The 19,153-nt window shown below is 46.9% G+C and overlaps 1 protein-coding gene across 2 annotated transcripts in view; it reads right to left on the bottom strand.

Annotated features, from left to right (window-relative positions):
- LOC147611686 (uncharacterized) overlaps positions 1-18,754 on the bottom strand; it is a 31,318-nt gene extending 12,564 nt beyond the window's left edge. For both annotated transcript variants that reach the window (XM_086784738.1, XM_086784739.1), the window contains exon 1: positions 17,881-18,754. In XM_086784738.1, the coding sequence (XP_086640864.1) occupies positions 17,881-18,524 (644 nt within the window). In that variant the 5' untranslated portion in view covers positions 18,525-18,754. The remainder of the gene's footprint in view (positions 1-17,880) is intronic.
- Positions 18,755-19,153: the final 399 nt, after the last annotated feature.

The following is a 19,153-nucleotide window of genomic DNA, read 5'->3' as shown; positions in this document are numbered from 1 at the left end:
TCAGATGCCCCTTCATCCACTAAAACGCTGATGATCTGATAGGTGATGATGCGCTTCTATTTATATGCGGGTACTGATGCAGGTCGGCCAGTTTGCTGCAGTCGGCAGCTCTGAATATGTTCAGACTGCCATAAAATACTATAAATGCCATAAATGCTATTAAGGCTGGTCGGCTGACTTGAATGCTGTCGGCTGCCTCCACAAGCCCCAATGCTTCTATCTAGATGGTTAAAATGATGCTACAATGCTTCTGTCTAGATGGTTAATATGATGCTACAATGTTAATATGATGGTTAATATGATGCTACAATGCTTCTGTCTAGATGGTTAATATGATGCTACAATGTCTAGATCGTTCATCCAAGACCAAAGCTCAACCAATAGGATTGATGCATTACAAGGCCTTCCTAGCATAATGAGGTCCAAAATTTGGTCTCTCACTACAGAGGTGCATGTTCATCCTGAAGGGAAAAAGGAGAGCCTTAAGGGTATGTCCACACTATCACAAGTTGCAACAGTAAGATGAAAGAGATTTCTTGATTGCATACTTACTAACTCATTCCATATCTGGTTGTCGATAAACTTGGGAGTTCACCCCTTTCTAATTGATAATGTGGATTTATGTAAGAAGAGCCAGGCAACCAACAAACCGCTTACATTCTTCTTGTCCGCTGGCACCCATCCACAACGTATGGATGAACCAAAATTGTGATGCAGCCACCATCACATTGCACACGTATGGTTCAACTAGCAGAATTGTGGTATGGCCATCATTACATTGCATACACATATGGCCATCATTACATTGCATGCACATATGTTCCATAAGCTCATAACAATCTTCCATTATGGGAAGCCCTTAAACAAATGTTTGTTGAGGCTTTTGTTAGAGAGCCAGATGAGACTGTAGACTGCCGCCGACTGCAGGTTATTCAATTGTTAGACAAGTCTTTTAATGCTTTCACCTGAGAATTTAGAGAGGTCCTCTCTAAATTCTCATCCACCTATTCTTTCTTCAAGCAATAAAGTCCTGTGAGGACGCATTACACTTCACACGTATCTATCATGATACGGTGACGGCCGCTCGAAAGGACACTACAAGTCCTCATCAATGAAGTGGATGGAAGAAAAAGAACAGAAAAGTGTGGAGAAACCGCCGAGCAGCAGTATTGCAACCCAGAGACCTAGCGGGCAGGTCTCTATTTCTAAGCAACCTAAATCGAGGCCCCCAGGAAAGAAATCTTAATTAGATCCTGCTCTGCTGCTTTTTTTTCGACTGGCCTCACGCCCAAGATCCTCCCATGGTTACTAATTTTTCACCGCCCGTAGGCACTTAATTATCTGCCCGTAGGTGATGCCACCGAGGAAGTACCAAGGGGGGTTTTGAACCCAGGACCAAGAGGTCCTAGGCAAACACCTGCACCACTTGAGCTATCACCTCGTTGGCAATTAGATCCTGCTTCTAAGACCCCTGTAGCCCATAAAGGGGAGTGCCATAGACTTGGCATTTTGCCTACAACTGTCCTCTCAACAAAAAACCTCCTAGTGGTGGTGGTGGTAATGAATGTCACATGCAGAGAAGCCCTGTGTGTCTTCTTTCAGCCCTACGTAACTGAATACGAACCTTGATGCAAATCACCAACAAAGATAGAGAGAGAGAGAGAGAGAGAGAGAGAGAGCTGTATTTTCAGTATATTCATATGATACAAAAAGATGTATGTTCTATACAAATCTATGGCCTTTGGAATTCCCAAAAGGGTAACCTACTGCCTATCTATGACCTGCCCTCGAGAGGATCAGATGAATGAACAATGTGCCTTTTTATAGGCTCTTGGAGGACTTATTCAACTAGCCGACTGCTGTCCACTAGTTCCATGGACCCATAAATCTATATATGCTGCCCACTGAAAGTGTCTCACCTCCTTTGCCTAGCCGACTGATATCTGGTCCACAAAATAGCCTTCACATGCCTGTTAAAGCTACTAATGCTCAAATCCTACTATTATATGCTGCCTAATCAGGGATTAGCACTGAAAATCAATCATATCCATGTGTACACATGACATGGTGGTGGTGGGCAAAGCAATGTAACCACAGACCTATGCACATTTGGCATGGATCAGTTCCAGGTAATAAACTAATTTCCTCCATTGATGTTTATTCATTCAATGCTAATTGTGAGAACTGTTGTTTTAACACAGGAGTGTTTGGTCCACATGATCTGATTGACAGGTGAAGTTATGGGCTCTTATGCATGTTTTATTTGATGATGGAAGATGCTTCTCTTATCCAGGGTTTACCTATCCCAGTGATATTGAGTGACTATCGATACATCGTAAATATGACGCATGGTGTAACCCAATGCTGGCAAAGAAAAGTTCCTCAGCTCAAGTTGAAGATTCAAGGCTGCGAGAAGCATGTACTTTGATTGTCACATGCGGAAGCTCTTGGAGTCTTCTTTCAGCCCTAAACACCATCCTGGAAAAACCTGATGCAAAATGCAAGCAAGCGAGATGGATAGAAGAGAGAGATCGTTGAGTTTCAGTATATTCATATAGTACAAAAAGGGTGTGCATGTCTTGGTCAGCCATAGGCTGCCATCAAAAGGTGGTAAACACCTAGTCTACATCTAATCTAGTGACCCTACTCCCTAGAGGAGTGAATGAATCAACTACTGAGCAAGTCATGCCTTATATAGGCCCTTGAATACCTTATGGACTGGCCGACCTGCTGTCCGCCAGGTCCTAGACAAATATTCCATAAAATGCTGCAGCTCCTTCATAAACTGGCCGATAGTCTCCTGTGTCCTCCACAAGGTGGTACTGCCGATACTAGCAGCACAAGCTCCAAAAGCTGGTTCTAATCTTGTCTTTGTTTGTTGATCAGCCATGGGATCAGCATGTACATGTGCATGCACATGACATCCCCCTCTGCTAAACTTGATAACGGGATTCCAAATTCTATTCTTGGATGACTATCATCATCCCATTGTCTCTTCCTAGAGTCCCAAACTTGTCACCCTTCTCTTCCTGGCAACCTTTCACTAAAAACCATGCCCGGTCTCCAAATCCAACTCCAAATCTAATGAAGATCTATGCATATGTTCCATCCTGTCTCCTATCCCTTCCAAAAGGACACCAGAAATGGGCAAAAACTGGGGATGAATGTGCTAACACCCCCTCTCAGCACCAGATGCTGAACATACTCCGAGAAGCCGAAGAAGTCGTCCTCTGTCAAAGACAAAAGAAAGCAGCAACAACAGGTACCAGGAAAGCTCCACACAACAACTCAGCTACAATAGCAACAGAACAAGCTGCAAGGTACACTGCTCTTCTAGAAGAAATCAACCATGAAAGTTGCATCGTGCTACTCCAAATATCGATGCCAAACCCAAATATAAACACAGTGTCAGAGGAATCCCTAGAAGCCTGTAGCTCCAAGAAGATAATACCCTCAAAAGAAATAGAGTCCATCTGCTCCAACTCTGTACCAAGAGTAGCCAAACGCTGTATAATAGCACCCTCCTCGAAGGTCGGCATCGCCAAATGTTAGAACTCAACTGCCCCCTCTGAAAACTGATGTCACGACTCCACATGCCCAACCAAATCCAAATCCCAATCCTTCAATCCCTGGAAGTACCACTGTGCCCCAAACACGGTCACGGACATACCTGACCACGATCCAAAATCCTCACATAGAGTAAGGGAAATAGGAACATTCATTGTAGTGGTAACTGAAGTAGTAGTAGCCTCCTCAATAGCATCACACAGCGTAGAAGCAGTCTCCTCCATAGAAGGCAAAGGGACCAGCAACACATCCTGGTTACTGGTAGACGAAGAAAGAATCGGAGGCGAAGCGGTAGAAGACAAATTCCCCTCAGAAGGTGTGAGCAAAGATAGCCCACTGTCTTCCTCAAAAACATTACCAGAGATATCATCTTGGCAAGGAGAAGTATGCACAGAAACTCAAGGCAGGGCAACAAGAGAAACAAACTCCTCAAATGCAATGAGCAAAACTGGCCCACTATCCTTCACTGCAAGAACATCTCCAAAAGAAGTATCCATAAGATCACTGGCTACAGAGCACCCAGAAGCAGAAAGCATCTGCTGATCATTGGCATCACCATACAGGTCACAAAGCAACCGCCACACATAGAAAGTAGAGGCATCATCATGAGCATAGATGAAGTGTCGAAGAACCGAATCCTGACAATTCAGGAGGAGAAAGCCATAGATCTGTCCGTCAATCTTCCTCCACCGACACACATCCTCCGTAGAGGCAAGGTCTAGCAAGCACTGATTCTTGTACGAGAGAAACTCCATCAAACAATACTCCCTGAGAATAGAAGTAACTTACAACTTCCATGACTGAAAGTTACCACCATCCAACTTGTCTGCCTCATCAAGGAAATAACAAGAGAGTGGTACGGGAGCCAAATCTGAAGTTGTCATCATTGATCCAATCAATAGGACCAACCCTCAAAAAACTGTCCAAATCAGAAAACGCTGATATAGGGTCTTTCCTCCCACCAAAACGCAGCCCTAAGAGGCTGGACAGCACCCGAGAATATGCTGTAAGAGGGTGCAAGAGAGAAAGGCAACAACAAGGACAGTAGCTTGAGCTCTCCTCAAGAAAAACGCACAAACTCTGAAGAAGAAGTGTCCTCCACAGGTACCAAGAGTGCCACCAAAGCCTGCAACACCAAAGACCCCCTCTGCAAAGGAGCAAGCCCACCGGAGAGGAAAATGCAGCAAAGGAAGCTGCTGTCCTGACGAAAACAGGCCGCCTATGTCCCAAACTCCACGTGGAAGAGAAAACGTTGGTCAAACAGTACCAAAAGGCTGTGTTGATGAAGCCAAACTGAAGGGTGCAGCAACCAGCAGGTTCAGTCTAGGAAACGCAGCATGAAAGAGCTGCAGATATGAAGGAAAACGCAGAGGAGGAGGTGCAGAAAATAGAGCTGAATCTGGGGCAGCAAAGAGGTTGCTAAACCGGGAGCTCTGATACCATGAAAGAGTGCACAGAGTGGAAGCAGAGTGGCACTAGAATGTGCTGAACAGAGAGTGCAAGAGAGAGAGAGAGATATGGAGAGAACTATGCTGAATATACTGAAGCAAAACAGTCCCAAGCAAGAGACACTACAAGTCTCATAAGTGAGGGAGTAAAATATGTACAAGACTGAATGAGAAATGAGAGGCCAGCACCCACTATTTATAGTAGGGGAAGGCTGGCCGACTGGAGCTGCAAAACAGGCCAACTGAAGCTACTGGACATGGCCGACTGGAAAATGCCAGAAAGGCTGGGAAAAATCCCAGAAAAATACTAGAAAAAGGGGTGGCCAGCCCACAAGCAAGGGCCATGCAAAAGGGACCAAAAGGACACCAGAAATGGCCAGAAACTAGGGATCAATGTGTTAACACCCGTGACTTCTTTCAGGATCTTAAACGGCAGTCAGGTCGCATTTTCATTGGCGACAATTCCACCATACCGATTCACAATGAGGGCCGGATGGAGATCATTCCCAATGGCAGAGGGGGGAAGCATTTCTCTCGTGTTCTTTACGTCCCCGCACTTGGTTTTCATCTGTTGTCAGTGCATGAGGTTTGCAAGACTGGCTTCCGGGTGGAGTTTGAGGAGCGTTCTGTGGCTCTACATGACCGAGAGACTGGCCAGGTTGTTTGGGAAGGCGGAGTGGAGAATGGTATATACAAACTCTCAGCACTCTCCTCATTGACAGGCTCTCAGATTGGTGACTTGTGGCACTTTCAGTTTGGCCACTTGAATGTGGATGCGCTACGGTGAGCTTTCCGGACCGGATGGTGGTTGGCTTGCTAGATGTTGGCAGCAAGCAGGGACGCTGTAGTTCTTGCATTCGTGGTAAGCAACACAAGGAATCTTTTCTGATGCAGGCTTCCAGGTGAGCTTCGAAACCTTTGGAGTTGGTACACACTAACTTGTGTGGACCTATGCAAACGCCATCCTTGGAAGGTTCTTTGTATTTTATGCTGCTTGTTGGTAATTGTAGCAGATTCACTTGGGCTTATTTTCTTTCACAGAAGGACCAAGCTTTTGCTCGATTCAAGGAGTGGCATGTGATGGTGGAGAAAGAATCTGGTTTGCAAATAAAGACTCTTAGGACTGACAAAGGAGGAGAGTTTTCTTCCAATGCATTCATGTAGTTTTGTGCAGAACATGGTGTCATGTGCATCACAGATGCCATGGACATTTCTAGGGCTAGATCCAGAAGAGGCAAGCAGATAAAGACTATGAACCAGTAGAAGATGGACATGGAGCAGGACTTGTAGCAAAGCATGGATCAGAAGGGCTGTCGGCTGCATGGAGGCTGACATCAGCAGTACCAAAAGGCTGTCGGCTGTAGGGCAGAAGGTGCTGGCAGCAGGCATATCAAGAGATCCAGTCTGGCTGCATTTATTGGATATTAATGAATTATTAACTGGCCGACCAGCAGTCGGCCAGTTCCCCATTTTGTCCAAGGGGCTATAAATAGCCCCCCCTGCTCTTTGTTTTAGGCATTCTCTCCCACTAGGGGATTGGATCACTAGAGGTCCCATAGGGGACAGATTTTAGGGTGAACAACCTTTTTATGAAGGCAGCCCATGGCTGTACAGATATGTACCTTTTTGTACCATAGTATATACTGAAATTCCAGCACTTCTCACTCTCTCTCTCTACTCTCTCTCTACCTGCGTTTTTGCATCAGATGGTGCGTTTTGCATCAGAAGGTTTTCATGAGTGTTTAGGGCTGAAAGAAGACTACCCAGAGCTTCCGCGCGTTACATTGGTATCAGAGCATCAGGCTCAGCAAAGCTAAACGCTGAATCAGTCCCAGATGATGGTGTACAAGTCCAAGGTACAGGAAAGTACACAGATTCGAAGCCCAAGGCGGGAACACAGATCGGGAAGAACTCCCAGGAGGTTTGTTGGTGGTGTCCCACAGTGCCAGATGGGGATGGCAGTTCCGTGAGCCAGATAGGTTCTAAGGGAACGGTCCCAAGGGAGGTTGATCCTCCAAGGGTGATGTGAGAGTGCCAGACTCAGTTCCAGGAAGGAAGACCAAGACGGTGTTCAGAGTCAGGGCAGGAATGGATTGTGGACTAGAGGAAGACCAGATGCATAGATCTTCACCAGAGAGAGAGAGTGGTTTGGAGAACAGACCGGATTTTCAGAGAAAAAGGTTTGCCAGGGATGGATGATGACAGAGGGACTTCGGGACAGGATTGGGATGATGACAGTCATCCAAGAGCAGGTTGGATTCCCGTCATCAAGTTTAGCAGAGGGGATGTCATGTGCATCACAGATGCCATGGACATTTCTAGGGCTAGATCCAGAAGAGGCAAGCAGATAAAGACTATGAACCAGTAGAAGATGGACATGGAGCAGGACTTGTAGCAAAGCATGGATCAGAAGGGCTGTCGGCTGCATGGAGGCTGACATCAGCAGTACCAAAAGGCTGTCGGCTGCAGGGCAGAAGGTGCTGGCAGCAGGCATATCAAGAGATCCAGTCTGGCTGCATTTATTGGATATTAATGAATTATTAACTGGCCGACCAGCAGTCGGCCAGTTCCCCATTTTGTCCAAGGGGCTATAAATAGCCCCCCCTGCTCTTTGTTTTAGGCATTCTCTCCCACTAGGGGATTGGATCACTAGAGGTCCCATAGGGGACAGATTTTAGGGTGAACAACCTTTTTATGAAGGCAGCCCATGGCTGTACAGATATGTACCTTTTTGTACCATAGTATATACTGAAATTCCAGCACTTCTCACTCTCTCTCTCTACTCTCTCTCTACCTGCGTTTTTGCATCAGATGGTGCGTTTTGCATCAGAAGGTTTTCATGAGTGTTTAGGGCTGAAAGAAGACTACCCAGAGCTTCCGCGCGTTACATTGGTATCAGAGCTTGCTCAGTACAGGAAGGAGGGTAGATGTTACTTTTGTCACACAAAAGGACATACTTCTCGGGATTGTCCGAAGAAGCCTCCAAAGCCCGCCGCCGCCTCCACAGCTTCCGTGGTGAGCACAGCTCCCACACAGACCCCAGCGGCTACCCCTAGTTCTTCAACCCCCGGTGCTTCAGTTGGAGCAATTATTAGCCGGGAGCTCGAAGATAAGCAGAAGGGCGCCCATGACCAGGAGTATGAGCGCAACGAATTGCTCAAGTCCTTTGGCTACATAGGTGGCCAGAGAGTCGTTGTCTTGTTTGACAGCGGCAGCACGGAGGATGTGATCACGGAAGAGGCCGCTAGGCGTGCCCGTTTCGAGCTCACTCCGGTGGACAAACAAGTTGAGGGTTTTAGCACAGGTATGACTACGAGCGTCAAGTATGAAGCTCTAGGTGCTAAATTAGTCATTCAGGGCATAGAGTTTGTGCGTGATTTTATGGTTGCCCCTCTTGTAGGAGCAGACATAATTTTGGGGATCCAGTGGTTTCACAAGTTTCTCCCTGATGTCAAGTGGGACAAGCACACGTTCCAGATTGATCGTAATGTGTCAAACACCCCTGTGACCATTAAGTGTGAGCCAGGTATTCCAAACTTTCCGCTCATAAGCCACTTGCAGGCTAAGCGAGCAGTCAGGAAAGGCGCACAGTGTGCGATGATTTACATCCAGACAGCCCAGACGGTGGCCAGTGCTTCCGAGAAGTACTCGGTTCTCCATGGAAAGTTCCAGAAGATTTTTCTTCGGGACAGTCTCCCTCCCCAGCTTCCCCCGTCCAGACCGGAGGATCACAAGATTGACCACCACCCAGGCTCGGAACCCCCGAGCAAGTTTCCGTATCGCCTTTCTAAGGCAATGGAATCGGAGTTGGACCGCCAACTCCAAGAATTGTTGCAAGCTGGCTTCATCCGCCCCAGCGTGTCGCCGTTTGCAGCACCGATCTTATTTGTCAAGAAGAAAGATGGGTCTTCTCGGTGTTGTGTCGATTATCGTGCACTCAACAAGCTGACTATCAAAAGCAGATTCCCGATGCCTCGAATTGACTATATTCTCGAGAGGCTCAATGGAGCTAAGGTGTTCTCTAAATTGGATTTAAAGAGTGGGTACCACCAGGTTCGGATTGTTGAGGGGGACATCCCCAAGACAGCTTTCCGTACAGAACGGGCCCACTATGAATTTGTGGTCATGCCATTTGGTTTGACGAACGCCCCAGCTACATTTAACCGCATGATGATGCGTATTTTCCGGGAGTTGATCGGAGTGTGTGTGTTCATATTTCTGGACGACATACTCATATTTTCAGCTACAGTTGAGCAGCATGACATTGATGTGGAGAAAGTCCTTAAGTTGCTGGAAAGCAACGAGCTCTATATCAATGAAAAGAAGTCAGAATTTTATCTGTTCCAGGTACATTACTTGGGATATATAATCAGTGCCGAAGGCATTCGACTTGATCCGGCTAAAGTGGCCGAGATTGTTAACTGGGAAGTACCTCAGACTGCTTATGACATTAGATCATTTGTGAGTATATGCCAGGCATATTCCACCCACATTGACAAGTTTTCTGATCTCTCGGCAGACCTCACCGATCTGCTAAAGGGAGTGAAAACAAGGAGGCAAAAGATTCGAATGACTCCACGAGCGTTGGAGGCATTCCAGAACCTCAAGGTGGCTTTGTCTGAAGCGCCTTGTTTAGCCCTTGCCTCGTGGGACGAACCATTTCAGGTGATCACCGATGCGAGTAACATCGCAATTGGAGGTGTATTGCAACAGAATGGTCATCCAGTAGCTTACATGTCTCGTAAGTTACTGCCCGCCGAAAAGAATTACTCAGTCTACGATCGTGAACTCCTAGCAGTCATTCAGGCCTTGAAACATTGGAAACATTTCCTGTATGGCCGTGACTTCGAGGTTCGCACTGACCATCAGGCATTGCGCTGGATTCAGACAATGCCAAGTGCACAGTGGAGTGATCGACAACACCGCTGGAGTCAGATATTCCAGCAGTTCGGTGGCATGATTGAGTACCTTCCAGGAAAGGCCAATCCAGTGGCCGATGCTTTGAGCAGGAAGGGACAAGTATCTGCGATTCAGACCACTAGACTTGACCTTGTTGGTACTGGATTAGAAGACATGAAGCACAAGTACGCGGATTCCGAGGAATTCGGTACATAGTGGGAACAGGCATTGGATGCCACAGGACCATGCCATTTTCTGATACGCGATGGTTGGCTTTACTACAAAGGCCGACTATGTGTCATGAAATCATTCCGGGCAGCTCCTCCATGATGCCCATGACGCCATTACAGGTGGTCATAGGGGCATGAATTCGACTCTGGAGAAGTTAGAACGGCAATACTATTGGCCAAAGATGAGGCGTGATGTGTTTACATATGTACAACGCTGTGACATTTGTCAAAAGGTGAAAGCTCCTCGTGGAAAGAAGATAGGGTTGTTACAGCCTTTGCCAATTCCTGAGGGTCCTTTCCAAGACATTTCGATGGACTTTGTCACAAATCTGCCTCCCAGTCCGAGTAAGCGTAATACACAGTGTTTGACTATTGTTGACAGGTTCAGCAAATTTGTAATGCTTATTCCTTGCAGGGCCAATGTGACCGCCGAGGATGTTGCCCAGCTATTCATTCGGCATTGGTACCCGATTGGTGGGATTCCTAGGACCATAGTGTCAGACCGAGATGCCAAGTTTACCAGTCATTTTTGGAGGGCATTGTTTGATAATTTTGGTACTAAGTTGAATTTTTCCAGTGCATTCCACCCACAGACAGATGGCCAGACAGAGATATACAACCAGTTGGCCTTTGATGTGCTGAAGTGTTATGTCCACGATCAGCAAGGTAAGTGGGAATCGTTTTTGCCTTTAGTTCAAGCTGTTTTGAATGACTCTTTTTCTTCAGCTATTGGCAGGACTCCATATGAGGCAGCGTTTGGAAGACCTTTCCAGTCGTTGTTAACCAGGACTTCGTCTTCAGTACCGGAGGCGAACAGAGTGACGGAGTCTTACCAGGAGATCCTAGAGTCTGTTAAAGACAGATTGGCTAAAGCGCAAGAGGCCTACACTCGACAGGCCAATAAAGACCGAAGGGACATGAAGTTTTCGGAAGGAGATTGGGTATATCTTCGGATTATGAAGCAAAGATTAAAGCAGGTGGGCAAGCGATGCCCAAAGTTGTCTTTCAGGAGCTTCGGACCATTCCGCATCCGGAAAAAGATTAATGAGGTGTCTATGCAATTAAAGCTACCTCCGAGTTGGACTATGCACGATGTATTTCATGTCAGTTGGTTGAAGCCATATGCAGGTCCACCCCCTTCAGAGGTCAAAGACGAAGCGGAACCAGACATCATAGATGAAGCAGAGGTAATGGTTCCAGAACAGATCCTTCTGCACCGTTTCAAGCATGGCTCAGGCCGAAGACTACGACAGTTCCTCACGAAGTTTCAGGACCGAGGAACTCATGAAGCGGTATGGCTCGACAAGGAATTTTTCGAAGACTATCCGGCTTTATTGACGGATTATTTGGAGGCTATGCAGCTTCCGTCAAGTTAAGCAGAAGGGGATGTCACGTGCATCCCGCACTTGGATGCCACGTAGACATTTCTGTACAGAAGGTGCAGGACCTGGGATGGTGAACTGGTCCCATGTGAGCCCAGTCCGGGACGAGTCAGCCAGGGATCCATCTCAGTCGTCCGAGGTCAGGTGTGCATTGTCCTGCACATGAGTCCAAGGTCAGGTGTGCATTGTCCTGCACATGAAGCAGTGCCAGTCCGCGCTGTGAGTCTCCCTCTGGAATGATGTCAGATGTGCTGAGTATCTGGTTTGCAACTGGATGCCAGGCCTCTGTAGGCATGTAGTTTGCATGTAGAGATGGGGCCAGCCCATAGGGCTACCCCAGGGCAAGGTTTTGCATTGGCATACTTAGTATGGGCATGGGGGAGGTATAGAACCACCCCCAAGGGGCCAGGAGGGCCCAAGATATTGCCCACCAGCCAAGGCAAGGGCTGGAGGGGCAGTCGGCCAGCTCCAGAGCCTCTGGACAGGCAGCCAACAGAGTGTAGAACCCTAGAACAGCAGGCGGCCAGGTGTGGGGGGCAGTCCCACACCTCTGCGCAGCATGTCCAGCAGCCAGGGTGCTGCCCAGAGTCATGCGCAGGCTGGACAGGGTCTAAACAAGTGTGAAAACACTTTATTAAAGTGTGAACACAATTTATTAACAAGACTCAGTCGTGGGCTGTCCTGAAGCCAGCCGACTGCATGAAGGGAGGGGTATAAATACCCAAGTCATAAATCATTTCATCCATCTCATAATTCACCAAGAGCATCAAGCATTCAAGGGCCAGGACAGCCAAGGGTTTGCTGAAGCTAAGGGGTGAAGGACTGAAGGTCAAGGGCAGGTTTTCCAGCCAAGAAAAGGTCAAGTACTTTTGTATTTGTTTCAGATTTACATCATTCTAATAAAGCAAATACACCATCCGTGGTGGGGGCCCTACAGAGGGTAATTGGGACCCAATACTGTGTCCTTCTCCATCTCCCCCTTCTCTCTCTATTTTCTGCACATCGTCTTTCAGAAAGACTATGAACCAGTAGAAGATGGACATGGAGCAGGACTTGTAGCAAAGCATGGATCAGAAGGGCTGTCGGCTGCATGGAGGCTGACATCAGCAGTACCAAAAGGCTGTCGGCTGCAGGGCAGAAGGTGCTGGCAGCAGGCATATCAAGAGATCCAGTCTGGCTGCATTTATTGGATATTAATGAATTATTAACTGGCCGACCAGCAGTCGGCCAGTTCCCCATTTTGTCCAAGGGGCTATAAATAGCCCCCCCTGCTCTTTGTTTTAGGCATTCTCTCCCACTAGGGGATTGGATCACTAGAGGTCCCATAGGGGACAGATTTTAGGGTGAACAACCTTTTTATGAAGGCAGCCCATGGCTGTACAGATATGTACCTTTTTGTACCATAGTATATACTGAAATTCCAGCACTTCTCACTCTCTCTCTCTACTCTCTCTCTACCTGCGTTTTTGCATCAGATGGTGCGTTTTGCATCAGAAGGTTTTCATGAGTGTTTAGGGCTGAAAGAAGACTACCCAGAGCTTCCGCGCGTTACACATGGCATCAAGCAGGAGCTGGCCAATACAGGTTCGCCTTCAGAGAATGGAGTAGTTGAGCATAAGAACAAGACTGTGGTGGAGATGGCAAGGACGATGCTGGAGCATCGTGATCTTCCTCGTCCACTTTGGGGAGAGGCTGTGGCTACGGCTGTCCATATCCTCAACCGTTCTCCGACGACTTCAGTACTGAACATGACTCCCTTTGAGGCCTATTTTGGCCATGAAACCAGATGTCTCCCATTTGCGTGTGTTTGGGAGTAATACATATGTTCACATTCCAAAGAAACAGCAGGGGAAGCTTTGACTCAAAGTCCCAAAAGCTTGTTTTTGTGGGATATAACTCTCTTTCCAAGGGATAGAGGTTGTATGATCCAGAGAGTAACGAGATCGTCGTCAGCAGAGATGTGGTTTTTGATGAGCATGTTCCAGTTTCCATTGTCGATGAGCCGCCACTTCTCGGAGACCCAGATGACTCTGGTGATGATTCCCAGTCAATTGTTCCAACCGGACAGCCTCAGTCACATGTGGAGGTTGAGCCCGCAGCTCGAGATGAGCCCCCGCAGCAGCAGGAGGCTCCACGTTCTGTTCGAGTACCCAGGTGGTTGGTAGACACCCTTTGAGAGTCGGGTGTTACGGAGATTCCCTCCGAATGGACCACAGAGGACGAACCTCGAAGATTGCATAGAGTTCGTGTGACAAAAGTCATTCAGCGGAGCTTTTACAAGTAAACTATGCTTTGATGTCTCGTATCATGCGGGACAAAGAGCCCACTTCCATCAAGGAAGCCCTTGCACAGGATGCTTGGAGGAAAGCCATGCAGGTGGAACTCGATGCCATAGAGAAGAATAAAACTTGCGAGTTGGTTCCGAGGCTGTTGAAACGGTCTATCATTGATGTCAAGTGGGTCTTTAAGACCAAGTATACGTCAGATGGGTCGGTGGACAAACACAAAGCCAGACTTGTGGCCAAGGGTTATGCTCAATGGCCTAGCATCGATTATGAGGATACCTTTGCACCGACAACGAGGATGACCACGATTCGGACCGTTCTTGCCCTTCAGCAATGGCAAGTATTTTAGATGGATGTGAAATCTGCGTTCCTTAATGGTGACTTGCAAGAGGAGGTGTATGTTGAGCAGCCTCCAGGCTTTGAGGTTCCAGGATCAAAGGGGATGGTTTATAGGTTGCGGAAGGCCTTGTATGGTCTTAAGCAGGCTCCCAAGGCTTGGAACCAGAAGATTGATTCCTTCTTTCTACGGACTGGATTTCAGAGATCGGTTGCAGATCCAAACTTATCTCTCTTTCAGGAACGCGGCATGGTCACGTTGATCATCCTTTATGTGGATAACCTCATTCTCACTAGCGGTCATGTGGAGCACATTACAGTGACGAAGGCTGCCTTGTCAAAGGAGTTTGAGATGACCGATTTAGGCTTACTCCACTTCTTCTTGGGATTGGAGATCTGGCAGACCCAGAGGGGGTTCTTTGTCTCTCAGCAAACGGTATGTCCATGAGTTGCTTGAGGCTTTTGGGATGGAGAACTACAAGCCTATCACGTCACTGATGGACCCGAACACAAAACTTACAGTTAATGATCCTTGTGAGCCAGTTGATGCCTCTCTGTACCGGAAGCTAGTTGGTTCATTGATCTGGTTGCTGAACACTAGATTGGACTTGAGCTTTCCTGTGGGGATATTAAGCTCGTTTATGCAGACGCCATTGAAGTCTCACTCAGACGCAGGATTGCGGATATTGCGGTATCTGCAGGATACGAAGGATCTTGGACTCTTCTACACCACTGGAGGTGAAACGAAGGACCGAGTTCGACTCCAAGGTTGGAGTGACTCAGATTGGGGAGGAGATCCAGACATGAGGAGATCTACATCAAGCTACAGTTTTACTCTCGGCTCAGGAGCTGTTTCATGGAGCGGCAAGAGGCAGCCAACTATTGCCTTGTCGTCTACAGAGGCAAAGTACCGGGTTGCTTGTGGTGCTGCTTGCGAGACTGTGTGGCTGTGGAGGTTGCTTGGCGAGATTGGGTTTCCACAGAAGGAGCCCACCGTCATCCAATGCGATAACCAGAGCTGTATCGCTATTGCTCGGAACCCGGTCTTCCATGCCCGGACCAAGCACATATAGATACAATATCGCTTTGTTCGTGAGAAGATCTTGGCTGGTGACATCTTGCTTCTTTATTGTTCGATGACGGACGATGCAGTGGACCTCTTCACGAAGTCTCTGCCTCAGGCTATGCTCCGGCAGCACTCCAGCTCACTGGGGTTGGTTCCACATCCAGGAGATGAGAGGGGGTGTTAGCAATCATCTCCTGTCTGGACACTATGTCAGGGCCTCTGTTGTGGGTGTGCCTGCCCGTTTTAGTGTCTTCCCATTTTTCCTCACTCTCCGTATATTTTTCTTATTTTTCTAGAGGTGTATGGGCTATCGGCTGCCTTCAGGAGCTGTCCAGGAGCTGTCCGACTGCTTTGGTGCTACCCGACCACTCCCTCAATACTGGCCTTATACTCGGCCAACTGATGTTGCTGCTGGTCGTGAGCAGTCAGGCTGCTGTCGGCCTGTTTATGGGCTAGCCGACCAGCAAACCAGGGGCCATATAAAATGGCCCCTTGCCCCCACACTCCATTCTGTATATTTTCGGGGATTTCTGTGGTGTATATATTAGAGTTACACAGCTTCTCTCTCTCTCTCTTTCATCTGTGTATTGCCCTGTACAGCAGTTGTCTTCATTTCCACTGTGCATTTTGACAGCTTCTACCCATTGGCCAGCTCAAAGGTCAAGCACATGGCCAAATTCATGTGTTTGTAAGAGCTATTGTACCAGATCATTGTAACATTGTCCAAGCACCCAATGTGGACAGAATTATTGGGTTATTGTGTGAACACACTTAGTTGGACATTATTATTGGGGTTGGCAGATTTGGTAGCCAACAGTCGACTCACCAACATTAGACACTATAAATAGGAGTCTAGACCTTAGCCATATTCACTAATTGATCATTATTGAGTCATTGAGAGCTCACAAGCGATGCTACTAGTGAGTATCTCTATTCAACATTGTATATATTTCATGTTAATACATGGTAGGTTAGGTCATGTTTCTCTACTAGTCTGTATTGAGCATGAAGAAGAAGCGGTTTGTGCAAGGGTTTAAGTCTCTGATTAGGCGCAAGTTGCAATCAATCAATTTATAAATCCGCTTCCGCAAGCACCATGTTACAACCTATCTAGTTCAGAATTTGGAAAACACAACTTGAGTGAATGCTGATGATTTCTTTGCAAGATCTCCACACCCTTGTGAGTGGGAAAAAAGTGTAGTCTTTCTTCCGTCAAAACCTGACACTTTAATACCAATGTAACATGAGTGCTTGGAAGGAAGCGTGTTTGTGATAGATTGATTGCAATTAGTGCCTAATGAGAGACTTAAACCCCAAACTACTTCTTCATCGTGCTCAATACACAATAGAGAGAGAGGACCTAATCTACCATGTATTACTAACGTGAAATATGTACAATGCTGAATAGAGATACTCAATGATAGCACTGCTCCTAAGCTCTCAATGACTCAATGATGAAAAACTGTTCAATGAATGATTGACCAACCAATGAATGAATATGACTAAAGCCTAGACTCCTATTTATAGTGTCTAATGTTGGTGAGTTGGCTACCAACCCTAATAATAATGTCCAACTAAGTGTGTTTACACAATACTCCAATAACTCGGTCCACATTGGTTGCCCATTGGGCGCCTGGACAATATTACAATGATCTGGCACAATAGCCCTTACAAACACATGAATCCAACAGCGTACTCATCCTCTCAGCTAGCCAATGGGTAGACGCATGTCCACATCATACTCAAGAGAATATACACGTGACACTGAAACTGATTGTAGAATCTGCCCAAAGTCTTGCATTCCCGCTCGCACTCTCATAGCCTCTTTTCTTCCTGATTTCAGAGCTCCCAAAAAGGAATTTTAATGTTTTCCTATTGTAACCCAACTAGCCCATAATGTTCATATGCATCTTGTTGACTGTTGATTAGCCATTGGAAGGAGCCTTGCATATGACACCACCACAATAGAAGCTCCCTTAATAGAAAACAAGCTCCACATAGGGGCCATTCTTGACCCTGGAAATAGAATGTGCAAGTGCAAGTCAATAAATAGCTTTGTTGGCACATGAGTTTGATATCCCATGCACTTCACATGCATGCCACGAGAAGCATGCTGGCTCATACCAAGCTCTTAGAAGTGAGTGCCCTCAGAGCCACTTTTGTTTAAAAATCATCTGCACAATAGGACCAGATTGAAACCCTGCCTAAAGTGATTGTGGGCTGTGCAATGCGTCCTCAGGTTTAATCCTGATTTGTGGTCTCAAATCTGAGACTTGAGTTGATCCACCCTTGTAACCCCTCTAGTTTACTTTCACTAGAGCCCACAGTGTCTTTGCTACATTTAACTAGAGCCCGTTGAAAAAGCTCCCAGATCAGTCTGCATGCCGATAACACCCACACCCATACATCCTGTCAATGGCAGCCTGACTTTCACTTTCGAAACTCGGGCTTGCATAACAGAATCCAGATAATTCGTAATGTTCTACCGAAATGTATTGATGAGTGCTGGGACTCAAAAGGAATCTGAACAACTGGGATAGCCTGATACTCGAACAAACATCTTGTCATGCATAATCTCATATAAGGTTCATGATCCTATGTGAGACATAGGCAGCCTTAGCATGTTCAGTCCTAGTGATGGATAAGTAGGTGGCTGGCATTGCTTACTTGTAGGCTTGGTAGTCCGTAGATTTCATCTTGAAGGTGCTTCCAGCGCTGCTGCGTTGTTCACTGGTTGCAGCCATGACTGAGAATGAAATGAGGGACAAAATCGCTCCGGCAAACCGCAAGATGACCTCAATGATCTTCATTTGGTGAGATGTGCCTGGCCAGCGGGGTTTAGAGCCGTATATGGATGATGATTTCGATGAGAAAGACTGGGTAGTGAAGGAAAGGTTCTTGGCAGCAGAGATCACTGACTGGGTGATGGCAGGGATGCTCGATCGGATGGAGCGATTGGCTGCGACCTTCACATTTGGGCCTGGTCCTGGGACGATGTCAGTGTCAGCGTTGTTGGGAGATGCTTTGTTCTCTGCAGGATTTGGGTTGTTTTTCACCTCTTCACCTCTCAAATCCTCTACAGTTTCACTGTATGGTGATGGGATTTGCCCCTTTTCCAAGTCTTCAGAAAGAAGGGAAGACAACGGAGGGGTGTTAGCTTCAGAGTAAGGTTCACTCTCTTCTGTTTGCTCTACAGTTGATGGTGGTGTCGGTGGTGCTGTTGCTGTTGTTTCATGTTCAATCTCACCTGGGCCACCTTCTTTATCTCTCTCATCCAGGTGCTCGTTACCTTCTACTGATCTGACCTCCATAGCCTAGGGCCTATTCTTCGCTTATTGGAAAAAGAAAAAAGTAAAAAAGCAAGCGATTGGGCTTATCGCGAAAAACACAAGCAACGCACCATTTCTCGACCTGTAATAGATTCTTCGCTTAGCGGGGCTGATGGGGGTCTCCCCTCCTTTCTGCGTTTATGGTGAAGATGAAGGGACTGTGGTAAGCCCACGGGTTCCCCTGCTTTCTGCTTTTCTGATAAAATGGTGGGTTCCTTGCTTTTGTGGGCGGATACATTCGCCCATGAGGGGATACTGTTGGTGGGGGCAACGCAGCTCTCTCCAAGTGGGCTATGGGGGACAGCCATGATTTAACAACTCGGAGAAAGGCCATTTGATGGAGGAGGAGAAGAGATTCCTTTATACTGGAATTCCTTTATACTGGCCCATAGCATGACAAAATTCCAATTACAACATATATATATATTCTTAGAATTTTGTGTATGTGTTCTTAAAGAGTCACACATCTAGCCCTTTATCGTGCTTAATCGTTCGAAAAATGACACATCTCCATAGAGATCTGATGCAACGAAGATGCACCCACTCTCAAATTAAAAAATTCTGGGGTGTTCTATTCTATTGAGAACTAGTTAGGAAGAAAATGTTTATTA

Source organism: Cibotium barometz, chromosome 47 (assembly GCF_041138505.1).
Source record: "Cibotium barometz isolate CiBa-2024 chromosome 47, ASM4113850v1, whole genome shotgun sequence".
Taxonomy (NCBI): domain Eukaryota; kingdom Viridiplantae; phylum Streptophyta; class Polypodiopsida; order Cyatheales; family Cibotiaceae; genus Cibotium; species Cibotium barometz.
The sequence above is the reverse complement of the archived record's forward strand: the minus strand, read 5'-3'. Positions and strand labels throughout refer to the sequence as shown.